An 18,369-nucleotide genomic window follows, 5' to 3' on the forward strand; every position below is an offset into this window, starting at 1 on the left:
ACTAAAATAGATCTGCGTGAGAAAGAGTTCAACGCGCTCGGCTAGCCCATTCGGTGAATACAGTATCAGCCAATAAATGTAAATATATTAACCCTTTACCGCATGGATTTTTTATTCTCCCCGAATTAAATATATGTAATAAAACACTATAAATGTATCATAAAAAAAATTGTGAAAAAAATCTATATTCGACCCAATTAAAAATAATAGTAAATAACAATTTGTTCCAAATTTGGAACTTTATGTATTAGTGGCTAACCGGAGCCCGATTATTAAACTGGTCAAATTTGGAACTGTATGCAATATATGTATCCATACATATATTGCATACAGTTCACTTGCATAAGTTTAAAAAAAAACACTTACATTTTCAAAAACTATTTATTATTTTTATACTTATTTTTGGTAAAGTTTAGGCTATGGAAGCCGCTTACCACCATACGGAACGTATGCTTGTTTGTCATTGACGTAGTAAAATAATTTGATCGTTATTGGTTATCTGAAGCTACCAGCTGTCACCCGTTATCTACAGATTTTTAACAATGCGGCTAACGTACCCAACATAATAAAAATAAAATAAAGAAGTAGCTTGCCTGAGTGCATAAGGTTCCATATTTGGCAAACAGATAAAAAAATCCTTCCATATTAGTCCAATCCTTCTAGCTTGTAACGCATAGTGTTCCATTTCAGGAACAAACTTTCACGACATCATACATAATAATTTGAATACAAATGCTTACATGTTTTACCGTAAAATCTCGCGACATATATTTTTCTAATACTCAACGCTGGAATAGTTATTTGTTTTACAAGGGGGCAAAGTTGTTGTTTAACTGCTCGTGCTAATATTGATACCCGAGCAAGCGAAAGATTCCAAAATTGAACCACGAGCATAGCGAGTGGTTCGAAAAATGGAATCTTGAGCGTTGCGAGGGTTTCAAAGCAAATTTTTCACCACACCAACCTGAAGCAAATATTAAATGTAAAATATCAAACAAAATCAAACCAAATCAAATCCAAATGAATGTAATTAAAAATTTATCATCCAAAATCATCATTTAAAAGTCATTTCTACCAGCAAACATAAGAAACCAACTCAAAATTTGCATTTGATTACTTTGTCTCACATGTGAATAAAATGCAACTTTGCTATCAGTTTTTAAAGTGCAAAGTAAGCCTTTCCGAGCTGGTGTGGTGAAAAATTATTTATTGCACTAAACATAACAGCGAAAAGCTAATTACAAAGTAGTCAGTCACACTTGCAAGTAAAATTGCCGGACGTCGGTGGAAATGATAACGTCATATGGACCACAAACTAGTTAGAAGCTGTATCGAGTACAGAAAACGTTCAGTAATATTCATAAGTTTCTACCTCTTACAAGTTCAGTAAAACAGATGACGCTTATATCAATCCACGAGGATAATATCATCACGTTCCAAATTTGGACCCATATGCGGTAAAGGGTTAAGATTTTTTTATAGTTTCTGTTATGTTTTATACGTCCTGCCATCAGTGTCCTTACCATAAGTTCCGTAAATGACATTCGATAGTGAGAACGTTAAGGAAAATGTATGGAGTAATTGTACAGTGCCTCTATCGCTCACCTAAAGAACTAAAAATTTCAACTGGTACCATGGGCTCGATTTCAACTTGTGTTACAATAAGCTATACAAACATGTCAAGAAATGGGTTCCAAATATGGAAAAATCTTGAGGATTAGGTACCTCCTTGTTTGACCGATAAGTTCCACAAACTATAATGATATTTTATCAAGAGTACCAAGACACATTTACAATCACTACATCTTATTAAAACAAAGTCCCCAGCCGCGTCTGTCTGTTTGTGTGTTTGTTCGCGATAAACTCAAAAACTATTGAAACGGAATCTTGAGGTAGGTTTAGGTGTATAATTTGTTAACGCGTGCGAAGCCGGGGCGGGTCGCTAGTAATATAAATAAAGCTAACCACCGGTTCTAGTTATATCTACGATTGCAAATGTCACTCATAAAATCTTCTTTTGTTAAATAAAAACACAACTCAACATTTACACATAGGTAAACAAGAATCAGATGTTGATTAAATCGTGTGTAAAGTTTTTTCTTAAAGCTGACGCCACGCGATGAGCTCATGCATAATAAGTAATTATTCAACACAAGAAACTGCGGGGCTTTTAAACCGCTAATAAAACGGTCTTTATAGATAATGCTATTATGTATAATCTGGCGACCAGGTGGGATGACGATCTGCGAAAGACTGCAGGCAGATGCTGGCTGCGGCAAGCTGAAGACAGGGCGATTTGGCACTCTTTAGGGGAGGGCTATGTCCGGCAGTGAACTAATATAGCCTGATGATGATGATGTATAATCTGACTGTTTTTAAGCGGCAAGGTTAGTTGCCCAAAGCTCTGTGGATAAACGATTATAGAGTCTGTTCGGAAAGAGAAGAGTCGTGGAATGTATTGGGCCCCATACATTCAACTCTTCTCTTCCCGAACAGACTCTAGAATTTGTTATTCGTCTAGCACGAATAACAAATTCTAGATTTTATGATATAGAAAGCAAACGTATATATGTATAATATTTTAAACTTTCGCGTTTTGAACACATATTAACTCACATTTATAGACGCCATTATTATCCTCTAGTTGTGCGAGAAACAATTGAAATCAAGAAACACCCCAGGAATTTTAATATAAAGGATGGTTTCAACTTAACGCCAACTTGGGGACCAGTGATACAGAAGTTAAAGCCAAAGGATCTATCTTCGGACGTGTGCGTGGATATTGTGAGTGTTGCGTGTCGGACTATTGTCAATAATTAACATTATGTGTAGTGGGTGGCTTGAAAACGTGATGTCTACCCCAAACTTTTCCATACACTTTTCGTCGGGTAGTTGCACAAATCTCTGTTTTGAAATTTTACTGGGACATCAGTCAGCCGCGACCACGACCAGTGAAACCTGTGTCGAAACGTCGGTAAATCAAGGTAATTGAATAAAATTCGCGTTAGACCCGTCTATAAATGTGAGTTAATATGAGCAAACGTATAGCCTGATGGAACGGGATTACCGTCGCAAGTGGACACTTGCAATTGCAACACCAGAACAGTTGTAAGTGTGTTGCCGGCCTTAAATATGGGAGTACGCTCTTTTCTTGAAGGTTTGAAGGTCGTATCGGCCCGGAACTATACCTTATACCGCAGGTGACAATTCACTCCACAGTTTAGCTGTGCGAAGTTTGTGGAGAAACGCACAGAGAGGCTACCGCGAAAACCGAAATTCGCAAATTGCGGGGATTCTCTTTTACTCCAATGAAGGCGTAATTAAAGGTAACTAAGAAAGACGCCCGCTATTTGCGAGCTTCGATTTTCGGGGTAGGTAATAGCCCAGTTGAGGACTTCTAACCATCAAAATAAGGGGAGAAGATAAGATTATGTTGTCGCCTAAAGCAACATATAAGTGTAATACAGAATATAGACCAGGTATGTGCGGTTAATTTTGGTAAGTGTTACAATATAACACGTTACTACTACAGAAAAGCCCCAGATAACAGACAGAATAACGATAGATACAGAAAGAAGATTCGTAAAATTGATTTATTGAAACCATTAGTTATAGAATACATGCGATTATTAATCGAGAAATTATACATTTACTTATAAATAAAAATCGAATTAAACTCATTCACAAAACGAGAACAAGTTATAAAATTAGAAATATTATTCTAAGTATAAGCGCGGCCGTCGTCACAACGGCTTAGCAAGTTCAAGCAAGTGTATCTGTGGACTAAGCCAGTATAAGAACGCTGTCGACTATGCATGTTTTTTTATAATAATATGTATAGGTACGTAATAGTCAGCTAACCAGCAGACAAGACACCTGACGGGATGCGGTCATCGTCGCCCCTATGTAGGGTTGCCATACGTCAGGATTTCGTCTGACATGTCAGGATATCTGGTCCTATGTCAGGATTGCAGAGACTTGGAGTGTAGGATTGCTGGAATGACTTAAGAGTGTCAGGGTTTTTTAGAAACCTCAACTAAGCATTCGAAGCAAGCCAAGATTGGAGTTGGGCCGAGGAAAGGGAAGGTTATGCTGTAGTTTTTGTAATTCCGAGAACGAATGGGCCAACTGCCAATAGGGCCATTTTAGGTTCAAAAATATACCTAAAACTTATCTTGGCAATAAAGTTTACCACGGACTAAGTACTTCATATAATCCTCATTCCTTCCATCCTTCCTTTAATCCTGTAAATATAAGAGCTCACTTTACACTGGTTGGCCTGAGGATTCTCACACTTGCGAAGGCTTTAAGAATACTTGGAGCTGGTCGGAATGTCCCAGCTTTAATGGCATTTCTTAACTGGTCCCGACTGGTCCGATGACACCCGATGAGCGCCGATTACGACGCTCTTACATCCGGATGCGGGCTAGGATCTCTAATACTTTACTAAGCTTGGGTTTATAAATGCTTTACTGATTATATCAGACCAGAAACTCATCCTGATTTCTCATCAATTCCAAAATATTTAACAAAGATCGACTTATACCAAAATCAACATTGCAACTGACATTTCAAATTGTTATTTGTTGTGAAACCCCTCTTTTATCATTATCAAATAAAAATAACATTACGCAAACTTAATTTAGGACAAGTAGAGCAGTCTTCGGCAGGTTGCGTTTCCCTAAAAATCGTTCAAATTATCTTACCAAGACAATACTTCAATCATTCATGTATCAAGACGTCTACTAATAATTTAATATGCGTCAAAAGTACCAATGTCTCAAGCCTCAACACTACTTATACAGTATGCTGTCGTAACTGCACGTATCCCACTCAATTGACTCGACAACTCTTTGCAATTCGACTAGAGACCGCTATGGTAAGGTTTGTAATTCACGATACCCGAGTAAGTACTCCCAACAGTCCCAACATTAACGTTCCTTCGATGGGCAAAATATGCAATTTAACGAAGATGGGGGAAAGAGGCTCGATCCTAAATTCTCTTGACCATTATTTTGACATTTGTTTATAATACCTGAACATTATGACTAAATTTGAGAATCCCACTGGACAAACTAACAGAAAAATCGATTTCAAAATGCCTACACTAACCTACCTACACTGTTAAAAATTATGTAATTTTACATGCAAAAAAATTACATAATCCTGTAAAATTCCCGAAAAATCTGGGAAATTTACGGAAAAATATGACATTTTACGTAATTCATGTAAAATTACATAATTTAATTTAAAATTACATAATTTTTAACAGTGTAGATTAACATGCGTAAATTTTAACCAAATATAAAGATAAGTTTGCGCAAAGCTAAATGAAGGCCCTGAGTGACTCGGCAATCAGCACATCTGTTTCTGCCATTACCTCCTATTCAATTACCTTCAATGAATCGCTGACATTTATGATAAGAAATTATGCCTTGCGGCGTGATTATGAGCTGAGTTCACGCTTATTTTTATTTTTATTCATTTGTGACATGCATACCTACATATTTCTATCTATCTCTACTATACGCATTGTTTTTAACAGACCGATAAGGTGTCACCTTGGTATAGGTCCTTTGGTATAAATAAGAAATATACGTCTTACGACAGTGTGTGTATAACCAACCATTGTTATAAGTATCTATTTATAATGCCATAAGTCAAGTGTGTGCCAATTAGTTTAATTAGAGTAGGTACATTATAAAATGATGCGTTCCCACATTTATCTCAAAGTATTTGCAATAAATAATCACTTTATAAACCATAATTATAGCTATTTCTTTGCTATAAATTGCGCAAATTCTGCGAGGAATTTTCAACACGTTATGAGTTTGTTACAGGTGATGACAGATGTATGAGAAAAGTTACGGGTAATTACTTAAGTTAATGTTAATTAATAATAGCATTATGAAAACTGCAATAATAGCAGTATTTTATTTTCTTTTGAATTGCGTCTTAATACTGGGCCGTAAGGCGAAACTTAATTGTTTTAAAGACAGAACCTGTCAGGCAAGTACGGGTTATTATTCATTGAAAAGATTTTTCCGGAATGCGGTCATAATTCAAGTCATAATAACTATGTGGTACCTATATTTAGAGCCACCCCACACTAGCGTCTTTTGAGCGTCAGCGTCAATAGTCTGTATCTTTAGGTATTTAAAAAAAAGTAAACAAAAATCTACCCTCAAATGGCTTCTTAAACCAGTTGGGGGTAGATGAAAACATTATAAGATCAAATAATGTAGGTTAAAGTCAGGTTTTGTATTTGGTTGGTTATTCAATAAATGTTATAACTACCCGAAAATGTACAAATTATTTGTTTATTTTTATTTAAGGTGGTTCGCCTAGGTTACTCAAAACTTTACTCTCGCTAGATGGCACCACTTTTGCAAAATTTCAGGTTTTATTTTTTTGTGAAATGGTCATGGTATTTGTATACTTAAAAGTATGTTTCGCGCACTCTTTAAATAAATATTGAACTATTAAAATAAACATTGAATACTTCATTGTGCAAAAACCACCTTTTTAATTCGACGGAGTGTTGCTGTCACGCTTTTTCCTACTATTACTCACACATGCAAACAGTGTTTCCTTGATCCTTGTAGTAGACAATTTCGCACAACGTAAGAATGCTGCAATGGCGTTGCGGTATGTTCGTGGAAATACGTGCAAGAGGATTGGGGTTCAAGACTGATGCGAGTAGGTAATTTCTTTTTATTTATTTTTGTCTTTTTGTGTTATCTTACCTTTAAACGAGCAATTATATATATATATATATATATATATATATATATTTATTTATGTATATATTTTATTATTTTTATCTGTGTATTGTATATGTAGTTTATTATGTTTTTCAGTTGTTTGCAATAGTTCCTAATTGAATTCTCTTACTCTTCTTCTTGCACCATTTTTATTACATCTCTGTTTAGCCCTATGGTTGACTGGTAGAGAATGCCTTTAGGCATTAAGTCCGCCATTTGTACATTTTATTTGTATTTTGTGCAATAAAGTTTAAATAAATAAATAAATATATTTGGATGATATCAGAAACGGCTCTAACGATTTCAATGAAATTTGCTATAAGGGGTTGGATCTCTTAGCTAGGTCTGATCTGTGAGAAAACGCGCATTTTTGAGTTTTTATATGTTTTCTAAGCTTTGGTCGGTCTCCCAGATATTCAATCTCATCTTCCTCGCGTGGGGTCCGCTTGGCAACTAATCCCAGAATTGGCATGGGCGAATTTTACGAAAGCGACTGCCCTGACCTTCCAACCCAGAGAGTAGGTAAACTTATTGGGATTAGTCCGGTTTCCTCACATTGTTTTCTTTCACCGAAAAATAGGTATCGGTATATAAATAGGTTCCGGTAAATAGGTATCAAATGATATTTCGTACAAAAGTTCCGAAAAATCATTGGTACGAGCCGGGGTTAGAACCCGCGACCTCCGGATTGCAAGTCACACGCGCTTTCCGCTAGGCCACCAGCGCTTCCCCCAGATATTCAGTATTATTTGGTATTATCAATAAATTACTTTATCAACGTTTTCAAAAAATATATTCAATACCTGATTTTCATAGATTATGATCTTTTTGGGTTCTTCCAACTCAGAATCACTAGCATATTCTTCTTGAATCCTGATGCTAATATAAAAACTATGTTCCAAATATTTGTATAGAAGTTTTAGTTTCCGATACGTCAAAAAAATGTCTAATATAGGTAATAGGAAGAAAGATGATGCAACAATATATTATGGATTCTAATAAAGTTATAATTTACTTACCGGGTAGTAACTAGTAATAATTGTGTTTTTCATTCATAGACAAAATTCCATTATTTTCAACTACAGGAAATTTTATACATTTATTTTTGATTGCAGTGAGGATGTCCTGATTGTATAAATCCAAGAGATTAGGTAGAGTATAATTTCTAATTATCTTTGTAAAAAATAAACGAATACGCTTAGCCCATACTTAATCCCCATAATAAATAAAAAAAACAATACGAAATTTAGGTGTAAAAAAAAGACAAAAAGTTATGTCCCAGCTGGGGATCGAACCGGGAACCTTCCGTTTATAAGCAAAAAAGCGACTGTTTACAAAACACACCATGATAGTTCTTAGCTAAGCTGACGAAGTTCGGGTACTTATTCTCGCTTCGGTCAATTAAGTACCTGTCAACAAAATTGCACTAAACATGACGGCACTCCAAATTCGCGCCGTGGTCAGCCCGGCAACGTCGGAAATGGTATGGCAACGTCGCAAATGTATCTGTACACGACATTTGTGACACACACATACGTAAAATTGATGAAAAGTTAACTACGATTTTTGCATGATTTCTGTATGAAACATTGTTTTCCTATTCATTTCGCGCAAACGAATATTCGAAAGTAGATAAATGCGGAAATATTTATGTACTAATAGTGTGTAGTTACTTAATGAACACGGATTGAATTTTGTATGAAAGTCGAACCACCTTAAGTACCTAAATATACAGAGTATAATCAGCGCTATGGAAAATGACGTTGCTGCCCAATTGAGCCAACATTTTTCCTTCCTTAGCCACCATCTCTAGAGAAAAATTACTTTTAAAACGCAAGCTACGCTTAAAGATGTTGTCGAGCCTGGCAGCTAAATATACATGCGTAATGAATGGTGTTCCATCAAGTGTGTCGAGGGCCGGGCCCGCGACCTCCGGCTGACCGGTCCGATCACCCTGCCACCCGGCCCCTGTTCTTTGCACGCCGTGTGAAAGCCGCCAACTGTGGGTTCGCTGTGATTTCAGATCATTTTCGCACATAGGTGTTTTTGTTTCGACCTTTGAAATTTGTCATGTGCCTAGGTACATTCATTTTAACCTATTAATTTAATAGTCCTTTGCCGGTCTAAGACAAGAAGAAGAAGAAGAAAATAAATTTATTCAGGACGCTTACAGTATTGCTTAAAATTAATACAACACTTTTATAAGTAAAAACATAAACGTCACTGAATAGGTCTCCCCTCAGCTTGATGACAAGTTACCTTTCAGGTATCTTGACGCTGGTCTTCCGTGGAGACCTGTCCAAGCGATCGCGTCAGCACGTAAACTTAAATAATATTGGTTAAACTAAATTGAGATCAGAACAAAAATCACAAATAAATATTACTTCAATTTGACCTATTAAGTATAATATGATGTACGGCTTATTTAATAACATATTTGTAAGACTTAGAATTTATCTAGTATTGCATTAAACTATTTACTGAAAATACTTACAATTAGCACGTAAGGTTGAACTGTAAGTGTTAATTGTATGCAACAAATAAACTTGGCACTTACGCGTGATCTAACTTTGAGCAGATTTCTGCAAATTCAAAATATATTTTTTGTATTTTACTTTGAAAGATAAAATAGAGTGAGAGTTTCTTATGGGCGGCGGTATGTTGTTCCAGCATTTCGTGGCAGAATATCTAAAACTACCACGAAATGCAGTTGTATTGTGCCGTGGGCAGATAAGACGAGTAGCTTCTCTAACATGCCGCTGAGAAAATTGCAATTTTTTTTGATAAATATTGGGGTGTCAATGACTTAATAATGCCAAATAGCATACATGCGAAATGCAAAGAACGACGTGACTCCATGTTCATCAGCCCGCTGTTATTAAGGTAAGGTGTTATGTGAGTTCTGGGCGGTATAACGAAACAAAATCGAGCACATGCGTTCTGCACTCGCTGTATGAGCTTTTTTGTTTTGTATAGAAGGCATCTTCCTATAACCGTATCTGCATAATTCAGTTTTGATAAGACTAGAGATTCACAAAGAGCAATTCTAACATCAGTTGACAAATATTTACGAACTTGGTATAGTATTTTAAGTCGATAAAAACAGATTCTCGAAATATCTATCACATGGTTATGGAAATTTAGTTTCCCGTCCATAAGAATGCCTAGGTTTTTAGCTTCTATGACCTGATCAATACTGTCCGTGCCGATTTTAATAACAGGGTTACAATTGATAATCTCACGTCTTTGCTTATCAGAGCCTAATATTATGAATTTTGACTTGAGAGGGTTTAAAACCAGACTATTTCGGCTGGACCACTGAATTATCCGTTCCAGATCGTCATTGATTTTATCGACTACACTAGGAGTATCAATAGGCTTGACAGGCAAATACACCTGCAGATCGTCAGCATAAATATGATATTTACAGTTCTGAATAGAATTAATTATATCTGCACTATATAGAATATATAAGATTGGGCCTAATATTGAACCCTGGGGAACACCACGGGAGACAAGGGAAGCTTCAGAAATCTGGCTAGAACCACTCTCAGTATTTAGTTTTACTCTTTGCAGCCGACCGTTTAAATAACTAGAAAACCATTTCAGGGTAAGAGAATCAAAACCATAAAAAGCCAGCTTGGAAATTAATAGATTATGGTCTATGGTATCGAATGCGCGAGAGAAATCCAGTAATACCATGATTGTCCCATTTCCTGCATCAACCTCTGCTAGGATGTCATCGATTACATCTAACAGGGCAGTTGCAGTAATATGACCAGCCCTGAAACCTGATTGCTTGGATGGTAGAATGTTGTTAGCTTCCAAAAATTCAGTTATCTGTTGGCACACTACTTTTTCAATGATTTTTGATAGGAAAGGCAAGATGCTTATATATAGGTCGGAGATCTGTAATTTCTAAAGGATTACTTTTTTTAGGGATGGGTTTTATCAGAGCTTCCTGCCAGGCTTCAGGGAATACTCCTGACAATATTGAGTTATTGACTGATTTATTAAAGCCGTGATTAGCCCGAGGGTTCGTGGAAGCGTCAAAAGGGTATCACGCGTGATACCATCTATACCTTGAGCGTTAGATGAAATTTTTGTAATTATTTTAGAGACTGTATTCTGATCAACGGTTTTCAAGCTAAAGGTTGCGGAATTGTAACGTTTGTGTTCAAAGTAAGTAAGAGTTGATATTTTAACACTGGTTTTGGGAATATTTAAAAATTCTTTATTAATTAAATTTGGGTCATTGAAGTGACAAGGCAAACTGGATTCTTTACTTTTAAAATCAGCTATACTATGTGTAATATTTTTCCATAATTTACGAGAGTCTTTAGGTAATATTGTATTAATTTTTTCGTTAAAGTAAGCCTGTTTCTCTGTAAACATGGCTTGGTTAACTACGCTTTTTAATTCCTTATAATATAATTTATGAGAATCTAGGCCCGTGGTGCGGCTCCTAGTATGCGCTTCGTCTCTTAACCTTATCATCTCTTTAACTGTAGGTGTTACCCAAGGATAACTCTGATTTTTTATACGACTTTTCTTTACAGGATCATATAAATCAAAAACATACAATATATAAGAATTAAACGATGCTAATGAGTCATTGATATTGTCGCACAAAAGTCGTTCCCAGGACAGAACAACTTACTCTCGCTTCCATAAGAATAAAGTATGGTAGACATGATCTAATCATCTTATCTTATTCATACCATCTCACAGAAATGAGATTTTTGCGGCCGTAAAGAGTCGCTTTTTCTCACATTGTGTTTAACAGTTAGAATCTAGCTTGACTTACGTGATGTCATAACCTGTCGGAAGGTGCTAAATAGACACTCTCACAGCAGTCCCATCTTTTTCAACCCACTAAAAGTTGTCAAACCACAATTGCCTACTTTCTCAGTTGTCCAGCATCCCATTGCCGCAACACGTGATATAGATGTAAGACGCCGCATTCCTCGAGTTATGCCTAGGCACCGAGAAATATTACGTAACCTACCGCATCACACCGAATGATAATCACGATAATTCATTGAACGATTGCCACTCTGTCACGCAAAACTTTACGCAAGACTCATTTACAACATCGCGCTAAAGAATACAACCAATTGTATTAACGATCCTTACCTCTGGTGGAGCAGCGAATTTCAGGTTGGCGAGGGATCCGTGGGACCTGCTCCGGTGCTCCTGTCGGATGCTGTACGAGAACGCGCGCTCGTTCAAGTGTCCCTTCTTCCTGTAAATCCCGCCGGCGTCTTCTACGGCCTCTAAGGTGGTCATGCTCTGAGCGGCTTTCATGGAGGGCGGCGGGGGCGGCTTAGAGCGGCGAGGGTCAACGGTGGCGTACTGCAGGCGGCCGCGGCCGGGCGGTGGGCCGGGCGGGAACGGGCCGGGCGGCATCCCGGCCGGCATGCGGCCGCGGTGCGCCAGCGTGGCGGCGCGCGCGTGCGGCAGCGTCGCCGCCGGGTGCGCCAGCAGCACCACGGGGTGCCCGCCGGGGCCGGCCGCCCACGCCGGCGGGGCCCGTCCTAACGACCTGCCGTTCATCATCGGCGCCGGGCCCGGCATAGTAGCGTACAGCTCGTCGGCCGAGGCCGAAGACTTCTTCTTGGTCTTTTTTGTGGTTAGCTTCTTTTTAGGTTCCTCCGGGGGCGGGGGCGGCGGCGGCACTGAGGCCGGCCGCGTGATCTGGCGCGGTCGCGGGGCTCGAGTCGGATGCGGGATGTCATCGCTAGCATCGTCGCGCTCCACCTCGCCCACCCACACTTTATGGTTCTCGTCGCCATCGTATACTTCCAGTTCCTCGTCGAGTTCGGGTGGTAGCGTTGTCGGGGCTCGTTCTGCTTCTAAACGCTTAGCGTAAGAACTGTCAGCGTATGCGTGGAAGCAGCAGCGGACTAGAGCGTTGGCGGCGGCCTCGCGCCGGCAGATAAAGGCGTGACATTCCAGGACCTTAATTCCCTGAGTGCGTCTCAATACCGCCGCGAACAGAGGCGGGCGCCGCGGGGCCGGGGCTCTCGCGAACGGGGAATCTAAAGGTAGGAATCTCGGCGCACCCTCGACGGTGACCCGGCGCACGGCCGCGCAGTAATGCAGACTCGAAATGGGAAAAAACCTGGCCACCCGCGAGCCGCTCTCGTCCACATTCTCCAACAATATCCCGTTGGACCAGACCGAGAGCCACGAGTCGATGCCGCCGCTGGTCGCACCCTTATCCGGGTACAATTCTCGCAGTGGTTCCTGTATGCCCTGGAGGCCGTCCTTGCTCTGCTGGGGCACCGCGGATCCCAAGTATAGAACGCGACACCTACAGATCGGCGTCGACTCCATTGCGACACTGCACTATCACAACATCACACTGTATCACACGAAAACACTGGCACGCGCAGAGGGACGTGCGGCGGCCGCGAGTCGCGCGCGGGGTGTGAGTGAGCGGAATTCAAGATGGCGGCGGCGGGCGGGAGGTGCGCGGCGCTACCTGCCTGCGCTTACGCACCTGTGAAGACGCGGGCGCCGATGAACCGGCATTGTGTCAATGGTTCGTTGCGAATTCGGCCGCATTTCTCTCGACGGGACCAACGTGACGGAATGCCACTGTTGTCTTGCTGCAGTGAAACCGAAGGTAGATCGGCTAATTGGAAGATAACAGTTTTCTCTTCAAACATTCCCAAGATAGTAAACACTAAAATTGATTTGTGTTATGTAAGTTTTTGATGGCACCTAATCGCTAAAGGAAAGGAATTAATCAGGGCATCAAATGATAAGCCTTGATTAAAATCGAATTGATTTCTGGGGGGTAGGTGCTTATCCTGCCCACAGACAATGAGAGATCACAGGTTTACATCTTCACCAGCCCATAACTAAATAATAAATAAATAATAAATATTATAGGACAATCTTACACAGATTGACCAAGTCCCACAGTAAGCTCAAGAAGGCTTGTGTTGTAGGTACTCAGACAACGATATATATAATACTTAAATACATAGATAACCATGACTCAGGAACAAATATCTGTGTCATCACACAAATAAATGCCCTTACTGGGATTCGAACCCAGGACCATCGGCTTCACAGGCAGGGTCACTGGCGTCACTGCCCACTTTAGGCCCGACCGGTCGTCTAAAACTACGTTGCTGGCTTATGGCCTAGTTTCTCTCCTGGGTTGGTAGGTCAAGCTACAATCGCGTTTGTAAAAATGAGTGCGTGTGCCAATTCTTGGGATTAGGTAGCCCCACGGACCCTGGGCTCCCCAAGTGAGCCGACAACGATAAGAAGATGACTCATGGGTAGGAGGGCGTGTGTATGCTTTTCTATGTTCTCTCTATCTCAGGTTACACTTATGGATTACACCCACTTGCTACATCCCATAGTAAACAGATTATCGTTAGATCTGATATGTTAGTACATCTTATCAACTCAATATTCAAATCAAATCGTTACCTTGCGTTCAAACGGAATTTTCGCTAGGCGAAGGTCGGTATAATTAGCCATTTCTAGTTTTATAACCCTAATGACATAATAATTAATATTAAATAGGCCTTAACGACCCACATATTACCTAACAAGTTCGGTAATTTATAATATAATTTGGTTCAGAGTGATTGGTGAATCAATACGAATAAATCTAAAATCTCTCTCGCTAGCTCGGTATCACCTGAGATGATCCAGTTAAAAGGCACAGAATAAATAATAGTACTAGGTACAGAAGATTCACTCTCTAACAAAACGCGTCTGTTATGATTAGGACAGATATGACCGCTAGGTGGCGACAGCGCCACGCGCTGCTTATGGCTAGCCACCAAAATTGGCGTGGGACGGAAGTACTTGTAGCTACCTGTTGCAAAGCGACGAAATCGCCGAGTGAGCCACGCCTGTTAAAAGGTCGAACCATACTGTTCTACCTTAGGGATGGCCAGGGGGCGCCATAAGCCTTCAGTAAGAAGTGCATATACTTGGAAAAATTCCACCTATGCCGCTGTGGCCCGTTAGCCGAATGGCACAGGCATCTGCCGAGATAGCAGAGGACGCTGGTTCGATTCCAGCCTGGGGCACTGGAGACCTTGGTCACTTTTTCTTAGTATATGACATTTATTTCAGTTTATTAATCAAAAGGTTATACAGTTACTGATTAACATACGATATTCTTTTTAAAGCTAGTTTACGTTTAATATTTTCAGTTCTTATAGTATTATTTAAACTCAATGGGTACGCTGACAGATGAGATCTCGGTACAATTTTGAGATTTGGCATTTTTATGTTACCTATAATCCTATACATTATATGGACACCTGTCTGTCACGTTGGGTATGTGACAGACAGGTGTCCATATAATTTATAGGATTATAGGTAAAATCGAGTTCGAAAAATACTACAAGGGTTATGTGACAGCTGTCGTCATAGTACAATTCTGCCCTGCTAAGCAAATTAGCGGTTTCTCAAATCGCTAACTTATACCTTAAATTCTACATGTAACCGAAAATTCAATTTTCTAAGTTATTTCTTTTTGATGCTATTTTGGGAGGGCAGAATTTATGAATTCAAATTCAGGTCTCAAAAATTCTGTAAAAGCTTTTACAACAGTAACAGTATAAATAAGCACGCGAATTGCATCTTAAAATTATTTATTAGGAAAATGATACTATATTTACAGCAAAATCAAATAATGTATTATTACATTTTCCTAACGTTCAAAATACAATAATTTCTACGTACTTAGTCGTACATTAAAAAACTACCGTCCACAATAAGTGTATTATTTACATACATCGGATTCTAGGGGGCAAATTGTATGACGGGATCCCTATCCTAGAATCCGATGTATGATTATTTATTCTACAGAGAAAATGAGACACGAGAAATACAGTTACAGAGATACGTAATACCTCGCAAAGAATCTTTAGAAATATTATTAATTTTATATAGAACCTGTACAAAACTAAACGTTCATGTCACAAAATGTATTTAACAGAATATATCGGTTAAATGCTATACCTCTATTTGATAGTTTAAGTTAGTACTAAGTGTTGAAATTTGTTTATATCTATTCGTGATCTGGTGCTTATGTAATTGTATGGTTTATGATTGTTAAATATCATCACTATAACATCCAACAGACTTATGATTTTCTGGATAAGCTTGTAACTTAGTGTTCTTTCGTCGTGATTATATTCCTATTTGAATATTATTTTAGTTACAGCGCGCACTCATTGTAAGGCGTTTAAATTCTAAGTAAAAGTAAACTGTAGTCATGCGACTTGCTAACAACTTAGGTAAACTTAAACCAACACGACCCGTAATAGAGTGGCCCTAATTGGAAGAACCTTATGAAGATTTCTCAAGCCACCATTATTATTGTCATGTACTAAGTTACTTCATACGAATTCACTAAAACAATACGGTTCAAATGTAACATTACTTTTATTTAATACTCATAAATCTGCAACACTTTTGTGTTATGTTATTCGGCCCATTTTTTTTATATGGTTTGAAGGGCTCCTCCTTCTGGGCGGAATTAATATAAAATCAACACAGTCCGAAAAAAATGTATGTAATTGTCCGTTGAGTTGCCAAAATAAAATACCATAGGTACGTTTTCGTAACTAACAGAAAGATTTTTTTGGATATACGTTGAAATTGCGTCTTACATTGTACAGAACAGGGACCTTTATTCATCCACCAAATTTTATAAAAATCAGACGAAAAATAAAATGCCTATTATCGTTATTAAGCATCCACATTTACTATTTGCCTAAGGGTGGTATTCCACCTATCCTGTTTCTTTGTCCAATGTGCATTGCGTCTCACTCTCTCATTAAGCAACATGCGAGACGAAAATACACATTGGACAGATGGAATACCACCCTTATTCACGTCACATATGTACTGAATATACAAAGTAACTAATCATTTTAATATTACAAGATGTCTTCTCATGTTTCCTAGCTCAGTGCACCTAATCATTTTAAACTTTAAACCTATATTTATAAGGTTATAAACTGCTAAGCATAATTTGGCATACACAAAGGTTTACACTTTACACTATTTTGGTCAAAAAAGCAAATACCTATGTCTGTATAATTCCAAACTACGGTTAGAAGAAAAATCAGTAACCTTTGCTAGTATTTCGGGGTCTTGTACCCTGGCTCGTCTCCTGTTGCCGGCGCCTTGCGTTTTTGAATTATATTTTGAATCTGAGAAAGAAAAAATATAATTCGTTTAGGGCTATGTGTAAGATGGGTAAACTAAAAGAGAAATCGTATTCGACGTGGAAAAAAAAGGGTGAATATTCATGGTTTTTTTATATGTACCTATTGTCAAATAATGAATGTAAACCGTATTAACCGCCGCTCGGGCTCCAACATCGTGCGAAATAGACGAACATGTCTTTGGTAATCTATATGGCTATTATAAATCCAAGTCTATTCTACTGAACTAATTTAACCCGAAAAAAATAACCTACGTAATTTTCCGTTGGGTTACCTACTAAAATAGTATCGTTTAAAAAATCCAAACAAAAAAAATCAGCTCAATCAAATCTACCGTCGCAACCGGTCAGTACCTGTTGCCACTCTCTGTCGAGCTCTGCCTTCTCGCTCTTATCCTTGGTCTTCCTTGTCTTGCGCCCGTCCTGGGTCTTCACTCCGTATTGGAAGGCCGCTTTCGGCAGCGCCTCCTTGCTGCTCATGTAGGCGGAGTACTCTTCTTGTGTGTCGAAGTCCCATCGCCCTGAAAAATAACAAATAATTTGTTGGATTTTAAATGAATTAAAACACATAATGCGTTACTCGTGCAAAAAATATGTTTGGTAACTTTCAATGTATAATCATCTCAAATTACATTTGTCATTGAGAAAATCGACTAAAAATTTCTCATGTTCCGTTGGTCAATGAATTAAGAAAGCAAACTAGAGATATAGGATGCCATATACACTGTGTTTACATTACTACGGGCAATTTTTTATGATATAGGAGGCATAGGGCTGTTATACTATAAAATGGTGTAGAATTTAACTTAGTCGTGCTGCTCGACTTGTAGCACTTTACTTGTACATAGGTTGCGCCTTTGTGTGGTGAGCTCAGACATGCTCTATGTCAACGCTTCATAATGCGGTGTCTAATCTGTGGACTCACCTATAGGCCCCTTCTTGTTGCCGGCGTCCATCTTGGTGTAGTCGACCTCGTCGTCGGAGTCGTCGATGGCGTCGTCCATCTCGCGCAGCCCCGGGTAGCACTCGGCGTAGCCCTCGGGCTCGGCGGCGAGGCGCGACAGCAGCGCGGCGGAGCGCTTGTCGCGCTCCTCGGGGTTGGGGCCGGCGCGGCGGGGCAGGGGACCGGGGCCTGGAAACATTCATGCGTATGTTAGTTTCATGTAAAAACAAAGAAATCTCGACACATGGCAGTGTGTCAGACAAGCTAGCAAAATTCGAATTATCTCTTTGGGAAACACAGAGACACAAGAAACTTATTTCATAAGTGTTTTTAAATCGCGGATTCCCAATGGACCATGTAGACAAACTGTTAAACGAGAATACTCTTGATTCGAGCCAGTCGGGTCGAATACTATTAATGTAATAAAAGCCAAAATGTAGTGCAGA

General features: G+C 39.1%; 2 protein-coding genes across 3 annotated transcripts in view; both read right to left on the reverse strand.

The window, feature by feature from the left end:
* Nucleotides 1-13,209, reverse strand: part of LOC134800207 (uncharacterized) — a 65,433-nt gene extending 52,224 nt beyond the window's left edge. Inside the window, exon 1 of one of the 2 annotated variants that reach the window (XM_063772699.1) lies at nt 11,901-13,207. In XM_063772699.1, the coding sequence (XP_063628769.1) occupies nt 11,901-13,103 (1,203 nt within the window). In that variant the 5' untranslated portion in view covers nt 13,104-13,207. Of the gene's footprint in view, nt 1-11,900 lie in introns of both variants that reach the window. The other variant, XM_063772700.1, reaches the window with a different exon arrangement.
* A 2,171-nt stretch (nt 13,210-15,380) lies between these two features.
* LOC134800196 (protein Red) overlaps nt 15,381-18,369 on the reverse strand; it is a 130,394-nt gene continuing 127,405 nt past the window's right edge. The window contains exons 11-13 of the mRNA XM_063772687.1: nt 17,906-18,112; nt 17,335-17,501; nt 15,381-16,966 (exon numbers count right to left, since the gene is read on the reverse strand). Coding sequence (XP_063628757.1) covers nt 16,892-16,966; nt 17,335-17,501; nt 17,906-18,112 — 449 coding nt within the window. The 3' untranslated portion in view covers nt 15,381-16,891. The remainder of the gene's footprint in view (nt 16,967-17,334; nt 17,502-17,905; nt 18,113-18,369) is intronic.

Source organism: Cydia splendana, chromosome 19, assembly GCF_910591565.1.
Source record: "Cydia splendana chromosome 19, ilCydSple1.2, whole genome shotgun sequence".
In the NCBI taxonomy this organism is placed as follows: domain Eukaryota; kingdom Metazoa; phylum Arthropoda; class Insecta; order Lepidoptera; family Tortricidae; genus Cydia; species Cydia splendana.